The sequence below is a fragment of the Nicotiana attenuata genome, chromosome 10 (assembly GCF_001879085.1).
Source record: "Nicotiana attenuata strain UT chromosome 10, NIATTr2, whole genome shotgun sequence".
Classification (NCBI taxonomy): Eukaryota; Viridiplantae; Streptophyta; class Magnoliopsida; order Solanales; family Solanaceae; genus Nicotiana; species Nicotiana attenuata.
The window spans coordinates 12,045,648-12,055,359 of NC_031998.1; the positions used below are offsets into that span (position 1 = coordinate 12,045,648).

The following is a 9,712-nucleotide window of genomic DNA, read 5'->3' on the forward strand; positions in this document are numbered from 1 at the left end:
ATTTTGAGGGCTCGGGGATCTCTGCATGATGTATTATGACTTGCATAAATCGTTAGTATTGGTTTTCAAGTTATCCGGAATCGATTTGGAAGAATGAACTTCAAGATTTAAGCTCTAAGCTGGAAGAGTTGACCAAGTTTGAGTTTTTAGCATTTGACCTCGGAATGAAGTTTCGTCAGTTCCGTTAGATCCGTTGGGTGATTTTGGACTTACGAGCGCGTTCGGATTACAATTTGGAGGTTCGTAGTCGAATTAGTCTTGAATTGGCGAAAGTTGAATTTTTGGGAAGTTTGATAGGGAGTGTACTTTTTGATATCAGGGTCGGATTCCAATTTCGGAAGTTGGAGTAGGTCCGTAATGGCAAATGTGACTTGTGTGTAAAATTTGAGGTCAATCGGAGGTGATTTGATAGGTTTCGGCATCGGTTGTAGAAGTTGACGTTTCAAAGTTCATTGATTTTGACTTGAGGCGTGATTCATTGTTTCGAGGTTGTTATGCGTGATTTGAGGATTCGAGTAGGTTTGTTTCGTCATATAGAACACGTCTGCAAAATTTGGTGCCATTCGGAGTTGATTTGATATGGTTAGGACGCTTGGTTGCGATTCTAGAAGTTCTTGAAGTTTAGTTGATCTTCATGCGTTTTGGCGTCCGATTCATAGCTTTAGAAGTTGTTTTGATGATTTTAGTGCGTGAGCGCGTTCGTGTTGTATTTTTGCACCTGTGTGCATGATTGGTTTGGAGCCCCGAAGGCTCAGGTGAGTTTCAGATTTGTTTTGGAAGGATTTTTCATAATCTTTGATTGTTGGTATCAGTATCATTGCATTTGCGATGTTTTGGTCGCAAATGTGACAGTCACAATTGCGAAGCAACCTTCGCATTTGCAAATATTGGGCTGCTGGGGTAGATTCACATTTGCGAAGAAACCTATCCATTTGCGATGTGGGTTTGTCTGCATTTACGAGGGACCTTGCCGCTTTTGCGAAGTGTTTGGCCTTCGTATTTGCGAAGTATGTGTCGCAAATGCGACCCTGATAGAAAATCGCTTGGTTCGCATTTGTGATAAGATGTTCGCATTTGCGAAATCCATCTCGCAAATGCGACATCTACAACCTGTTAAATGCTGAGTATTCTGAGACTTAACTTTATTTTGATATATTATGAACCCTAGCTTCGATGAGAGGCGATTTTGTGAAGAGATTTTCATACCAAATCATTGGGTAAGTCCCTTTAATCATTTCTCAACTATATTTCATGATTTTATATAAGATCTAACATCAGATTCATGAGAATCTATGGAAAAATTTGGGGGTTTTGTCAAAGTTTTGAAACATGAAAATTTGTGATTTGAGGGTCGAATAGGACGCGGATTTAAAAAGAAAACACATATTTAGACTCGTGAGGCTATGGGTAGTCAAGACCTACCCTTGGACCCGGGTTTTGACCGGGCGAGCTCGGTGTTTGACTTTTGTTGAATTTTTAGAAATTGAATAAAAATCACAGCTTATTTAATTGAATTTGTTTTCTCTTGCATTGTGTGATGTATTCAAGCCGTTGTTGGCTAGATTGAGCCGAGCAGAGGCGTAGTTGTAAACGAAAAAGGCTAAATTGAGTGTTGAGTTAGCCGGATTGAGGTAAGTATTTTGCATAACTTTGTTGAAAAATTTTTTCCTCCTATTTGTCATTGTTTGCTACATGCAGGGGTGATATATATATGAGGTGACGACCGTAAGTGTATATGCCAGGGTTAATCATGCTCGGTGGAGGGGTTGGGGGGATTATGTTACATTTGTGTTTGTAGAATTTCGTGACCTTCCTGTTTCATGCCTTACTTGAATCTTAGATACTAAGAACATAGTATTAAATGTCATAAATCAAGACATAGCTTATTATAACTTGATCAAATTTGACAGAAATTCTGAGTATATATTGACGTGTCTAATTCGGTCATCTCTATGCGAAATCATTACTACATTACTACGGGCGATATTCTTGAGATACTAGACTCTATACTTGTGTTGTGGATCATTTTTGAGATTTGTGGAAGTATTTGAATAATACGGTTCTTGAGAGTTACTGAATCATTGTTGACTTGAAATGTTGTGATTGGGATTTGTTTGGAATATCCGTTAAAACACTCTCCTTGATGTTATTTATGCTTCCTGCCTTATTTGTCATTGATATACATGTGCTTAGTAAGAAAGACTGTAAAGCACGAAGGGTGATGACGGGCCATTATTTATACATTATCATGTGAGAGAGAGTGTAAAGCACGAAGGGTGATGTCGTGCCATATTATTGAGAATAAAAGCACGAAGGGTGATGCCGTGCCATATTATTGAGAGTAAAAGCACGAAGGGTGATCCCGTGCTATATTATTGAGAGTAAAAGCACGAAGGGTAATGTCGTGCCATGTTATGTGAGTGTAAAGTACGAAGGGTGATGCCGTACCATGTTATATGAGTGTAAAGCATGAAGGGTGATGCCGTGCAATTTTATTTATACTGTTATGATTTTATATCATCGTGAGGTCATGGAACGATAGGTGTTTCCATGCAGGCGAGGATGAGGGACATCCATTATGTTGTGATATCAGGTGTGATGTGACTTGTTGCTATTGTTCTGTCGTTTATCCCTATATCAATTATTGTTGTGTCGCTTATATCTTCTGCTTGTCTAACATGCAAATATCATGCCTATTTTCCTGCTTTTATAATTACACTCATGTCATATCTATTCTGTTGCACTTTGGTACAAGCCTTCCATCATGCTAGTCATTTATGCCTCTATTTGTTAACTTGTAAAGATCACGTGCTTCCTTCTTGTTTGTTATATCTGTACTTAGGCCTCCATTATGCTAGTCAATTGAAGTTGATATTCCTTGTTTCCAATTGCTATCATCACTCACATGCTTTCCGCCTAGTCTTTTACATATAGTTATCCTTGTTCATTATTGCTACTTGCGTATTTTCTACCTTGTGATTCCTATTATCGGTATTTATGTCATCTGGTTTGTTTTGTTATACGTATATTGGGTGAGGATGAGATAAAAGCACGAAGGGTCTTGCCGTGCTATCACGATCCAAAATCCACTAGTCGTGATGGCACCTATCCCAACCCGCTAGGTAAGCCAACTAATAACTATCCAACCAATAACATTAATAAGAAAATTAAACAACAGAATTCTTTAAATCTTATACATTTTCCAAGGACTGGTAGTACAAATCATGAGCTTCTACTAATAGAGTTTATAAAGCTGATATGAAGTAAATACATCTTTTGTTTGAAAAGTACGTAAACAGAGTTTTATAAAACTAAAGCTACCATGAACAAGAGGTAGCTACAAAAAGAACGCAGGTACATCTTCAAATCCAGCAACCATAAAAAATAGCAACATTGGCATCCGAAATCTGCACTCAATGTGCAGGAAGTGTAGTATGAGCACAACCGACCCCATGTACTCAAAAAGTAACGAACCTAACCTTAGGTTGAAAGTAGTGACGAGCTGGAACATAGGTCGGGTCCAACACCAATAACGAACAGCAGTTCATAACAACGTAGAGCATATAAACATGGACATAATCTCAGAGATAAAATTGTTCAGCTTTTGTACAGTTTTCCGGAAAAAAAAGGTTCCGCTTTTGAAGAACATTAGTGAAAACCCAAATCCTTTACCGAAATCGTCGAAAAATATGAGATAGTTTGGGAACTGCAATTTTTCCCAAAAATCCTTTCCACAATAAATAAGATGTTTCCTTTTTTTTTCTTTCTAAATAGAAAGTATGAAATACCTCTCTATGCCACATATCAATGTGTGTAAAATAAATCATGAACGACGTGATACCGTACAGTATAAGGAAGAATGCATCTCTATGCATGTATATCATGTATGCATGCCAGTACCATGTATCCCAGAGATGAAACATGAACTCACACTATCCACTCAAAATGCTCAAACACTCGGTACTATATATGGCTCATACGGCCCAGGGAAGATCCATCCCGGAATATATACATCATTGATCATCAGTTACTCAGTACCGAGGAAAAAGGGCAATCCAGCCTCGTGGATAAATCCAAATCCATATATCAAATACTTTGGACAAATCCATGTCCAGAGAAATCCATCCCTCAATAATATCATCCGCGCTCATAGGGGTGTGTTACAGACTCCGAAGGGGCTCCTTCAGCCCATGCGTTATCATAAATCAATATAACCGCTGCGGCGTGCAGCCCGATCCTATAATTGTCACTCATAATCAGGCTCTCGGCCTCACTCAGTCATCAATCTCTCCAGGCTCACCCACATGCTCATAATGTCATGAAAACTGACCCTGAATTATGATATGATGTACCAATAAGTAACAACTGAGACTAAGATATGATATGAATGCATGACTATAACTGAGTATGAAATATCAATAAAATCGATGAGATGACAGCAAGAAACGACCACTATGGGTCCCAACAATATCAGCATAAGGCATAAACATAATATCTAGCATGATGTACAGCTCAACACTTTATCACATGGTGAAAAACACAGATATCAACCATGTAGGGCCTCTATACAGTGCCCTGAAGTCAACAGGGTCACAATTCACAGGGTGCACGCCCACACGCCCGTCACCTCGCATGTGCGTCACCTCAATACCAATCACACAACACGTAATTTGGTGTTTCATACCCTCGGCACTAAGTTTAGAAGAGTTACTTATCTTGAACAAGCCGATTCCAACACCGAGCAAGCCAAGCGACGCCCAAAATGCCATCACGCACATAAAGACCTCCGAACAACTCAAAAATAGCCAAAAGAAACTCAAATACATCAGATAAAGCCCAAGGAAGCAATTACAAATGATAAAGATCGACTTCTACATCAAATCCCAACTCCGGCCAAAAATCACACCGGGCCCACGCCTCGAAACTCGACAAAACTCATAAATTCTGACAAACCATTCAATTATGAGTCCAACCATACTAATTTCACTCAAAATCCGACTCCAAATAGGTGTTCAAAACTCAAAAATTCATATTATGAAACTTTAGGCCAAAACCCTTTTCCTCTTTAAAATTCATCAACCAAAAGCTAAAATCAAAGATAGATTCATGAAATATTACCAAAACCGAGTAGAGAACACTCACCCTGATTCATATGGTGAAAATTGCTTCCAAAATCGACTCAATCCGAGCTCCATAGCTCCCAAAATGCAAAAATGGCCGAAACCCTCGAAATAGAGTACTTTATAATCACTGGGCAAATTAATGAATCGTGATCGCGGAAGCAACCTCGCGATCGCGAAGAAGGAAATGCACTGCCCCCCGAAAATGCACTACGCGATCGCGTACAAAGGAGTGCGAACGCGAAGAAGAAGCGGGCACTGCCTAGTTCAGCCAAACACTATACGCGAACGCGTGAAGGCTTACGCGAATGCGATGCTCAAATTGCAGCAACCTACGCGATCGCGTTTGAAGACTCGCGAACGCGCTGAAAAATTCTCATAGCCTTCAAAATAACTCTACGCGATGGTGATCCATACCTCGTGATCGCGATTAAGGAAACTAGATACTCAGTTTTTGTAGAACCAGCAATGTATAGTGAAGGAAAACAAGTCTAAAACCCGTCCGAAACTCGCCCGAGCCCCTCAAGACAACATCCAAACATACCAACAAGTCTAATAACATAAGACGGACCTACTCGAGACCTCAAAACAAACATAACAACATTGAAACGATGAATCACACCTCAATTCGAAATCAATGAACTTCTAAACTTTAAACTTTTACAACCGATGCCGAAACCTATCAAATCACGCCCGATTGACCTCAAATTTTGCACACAAGTCACATTTTACGTTACAAACCTATTCTAACTTACGTAATCGGAATACGACTCAGATATCAAAAAGTCCATTCTCGGCCCAACTTCCCAAAATTCCAACTTTCGCCATTTCAAGTCAAATCCTACTACGGACCTTGAAATCACAATCCGGACGGGCTCCTAAGTCCAAAATCACCCGACGGAGCTAACGAAACCATCAGAAATCCAATCCGAGGTCAAATTCTAAAAAATCAAACATGGTCAAACCTTTCAAATTTAAAGCTTCTAGTTGAGAATCATTCTTCCAAATCAATTCCGAATAACTTGAAAATCAAAACCAATGATCCACATAAATCATAATACATCATACGGAGCTACTCATGCCCTCAAACAACTGAGCGAAGTGTAAATGCTCAAAACGACCGATCGGGTCGTTACACGTGCAATTGACTTGATTTTCTAGTACATGCCTCATGCTATGAAAGTTAAGAATTGACTTTTGTAGTTTATTGGTTTTATTCTACGGAAAGGATTGGTCGAGGTATTTGAAAATGCCAAATTGTGATCTTTATTAACACTCCGCTATTGTTTTGCTTATCCGTTTCATGTATTCTTCTCGATTATATTGTGGTATTGTTCTATTGCTGATTCACAGTACAGGTTTTATCAGTAAGTATCTTTTAACTAAAAAGCCTCGTCACTACTTCGACGAGGTTAGATAAAATGCTTACCAGTACATGGGGTCGGTTGTACTGATACTACACTTCTGTACATTGCGTACAGATTTTTGGAGCGGAGCTGCTGGTGATGTCGCGTGCTGACTCTGAAGACGTTCGTGCATTCCGGATATAGTTGCCACTTGTCCTTGGTATCTGAGGTTTTGCTAATCCATTATGTAATTTCAATCAAATCGTGTAATTATTTGTACCAGTTTTGTAAATTCCACGTCTTAAAAGTTCATGAGTCGTACTACCAGTTCTTGGATAAATTTATAAATGTTCAGATAATTCTTTTCTACTTTCCTATAATCACTTTTGGACTGTGTTTTCTGTTAGTTGACTTACCTAGCGAATCGAGTTAGGTGCCATCACCGCCAGTGATTTTTGGGTCGTGACATTCATACTTGTAATCTTAACATTATGAAAGAACGATTTTAAGATCTTATCATACTACCTCGGTTTAAATATGTTTGGCATAGTTTCACTGGACATCAAGTTTAAGAAAGAAATAAATTTTTTTAAAATTTATAGCGTTTGTGTAGTTTTAAATATTTTAAAATTTGTGCCTCTTATTTCCTACGAAAATATATCATTTCACTAATAAGAATATAGTGGAAAACCAAGTGGAATGGATGAAGTTCATTTTGAACATTTACACAAATTTACGCTCAAGTTTGTTGGAATTCTTCTGCCTATTCCCAATGTATGCTTTGTGCTTACGTTCAAATTCTTTTTAATGTGTTATTTGTATATCACGGACTTTTACAATTTTAAATTTAAAAAAATTATATTTTTATATTTCTTACACATAAAAATAAATCTTCCATGTATAAAAAAAGAGGTAGGATCATGAAACTAAAAACAAGTTTGTAAAGAGCCACAAAATAAATGACTATATATCACCTTAAATTGATAAAAACTTCAGATACCAATTTATATGAAAAGTAAATTGTACTTGTATACGGTCGAAACTGGGTTCGTCCATTGTATGACCAACCGAGGCTGAAACATGACAAGTCAGATCTCGAGCCCGGGTTATATCGAACCAAGGCACGAAGTTGAATCGTTGAGCTCTTGATTCCAGGACCGAAGAAGATCGAGGGACCATTGTCGAGCAAAATTACGGAAGGCCGAAATATCCCGGATCTGTTGGAGATCACGGCGGAAATCTCGACACGTATAAAGGAGAAGCCAATTAATTAGCAAATCATGAGATTGGTTACCTTTTATAAAATTGTATCAAGAGTAGGACTTTCCTACTATATAAATGGAGGTTTGATCATTTGTAAAAGACACTGTAATACGCACCAAAAAGCAATACACTCTTACTTCTAGTTCTTATCATCTTGTTATTCTATTCTAACATCAGTTGCGGCATTTCTTTGCTCGAGGGTGATCAAACTCAAAGGCTAAGTCTGTTCAATTTGTGGTATTTGCATTTATTTTCTTATCATTAATTTCAATATTATTTTATTTTCTTAATTTGTATCAAGTTACATTACGTATCCTTAAAACCGCATATAAATTCAATTCTTTATCCTATTTTTTTTTCCTTTACTATTTTCCTTCTAGAGGTTTCATAATCGTATTTCAGATTCTAAGGTTAGCTTTGGAAGTTGGATAGCTAGGTGGCATTAAATAGAAATAAATTAATATTAGTAATGGCATGGTTCACTAATATTTAAGAATTCTGATAATGAGATTTTGAAGGTATAAAAATTAGCATTGGTAGTAGCATCATTTAGTACATACAATTGTCATACCAAACACTCTTCTCGGACTCTTGCACTTCCTTTTTAAAGATTGAGTAACGTGCCTTTTTCTCCTCACCAATAAGAACTTTTCTGGTTTCTCCTTCCTTGTCTCTTCCACAAGAGCCTCTGATTTCAGAATTTTCTTTTTCATCATTATTTTGCTTATTGATTTCTTTGGCTATTTTTCTGATTCCTTTTACATTTTAATCTGCTGGGCATTGACCATTTCTGTTTCCTTTTCTTATTCCAAATAGGACTGCCTTTCTGTAACAATCCCATTTCTTGAAATCACATTTTCAAGACTTGTTTTTGTATTGTTCAGAAAGACTATACACTCCTTTGGTATGTGTTTGATTTTATTTTTAATAATGAATTTGGGGTTTCTCTAGCAAGAATCAATCTATGATCTCTGTGGTTTTCACCACCCTTTTGGGCATTTGTCTTCTTCAATCGTTCTCTGTATTGTTTCTCTACCATTTCTATGTCATTTCATGAACACCCTTTTCCCTTTAACTGCTCTTGATTTTATTCTTGAGTCCCAATTTTTCATTGAAACCAAAACAACATAAGAATACTGAAGGAAACAGAGAAGAAAATATGTCAGCTTTAAGGCAAAGTGGTAGTAGTTCTGCATCAGAAGGAGATCAGAGATATGCATGCATGGATGAAAAGAAAAGGAAAAGAATGATTTCAAATAGGGAATCTGCAAGGCGATCAAGGATGAAGAAACAAAAGCTTGTGCAAGAATTGACAAAGGAAGTCAGCAAATTACAAGTTGCCAACAGAACCATTGTGGCTAAAATTGAAGAGACTACAGAGAGGTTGACATATTGCACTGCTCAGAATAATGTGTTGAGGGCACAGGAAATAGAGTTAACAGATAGGTTAAAGTCTCTGAACGATTTGATTAATCATAGTGGTTTGGTTACTGATGTTACTAATGTTGCTGACTGTTTGCTGAAGCCATGGCAGATCACTTGTTCAATGCAGCAAATCTCTGCATCTTCAGGCTTGTTCCAATATTGAAATATTCAAAAAAAAAGTTGGTTGTCTTTGTGGATTATTGGATCCCTTTGCTTCACTTGTCCATATTTGTTTGTTTAGTGTTCAATGCAACTAATACCTAAGGTTTGTTTAAATTTTGATATCAATTGGTTGTCTTTATGCCTACTTGAATCGTCTTGCTTTCCGTTAGTTCACATCTTAGTAGTTTCTTTAATGGTAATGGGTGCTTAGTTAGGCTTTGTGGCTTAAGCCTTAACTCTCAGATTATTGCATCAAAATCATTTAGCTTTTAGTTTATTACATCAGAGTCATAAATTAAATCGAACGATAAGGGATACTGAATTGACCTTTTTATGGCTAATTGTGTGCAGATATATAAAATTTATTAGGTTTAATCCATACAAAATTTGAATTAA

The 9,712-nt window shown here is 37.4% G+C and overlaps 1 protein-coding gene across 1 annotated transcript; it reads left to right on the plus strand.

Moving 5' to 3' along the window:
• On the plus strand, positions 8,332 to 9,461 carry LOC109233837 (bZIP transcription factor 53-like). The gene has a single exon (XM_019399694.1). It carries the CDS (start codon positions 8,889 to 8,891, stop codon positions 9,315 to 9,317), a length of 429 nt encoding a protein of 142 aa, XP_019255239.1. The 5' UTR covers positions 8,332 to 8,888; the 3' UTR covers positions 9,318 to 9,461.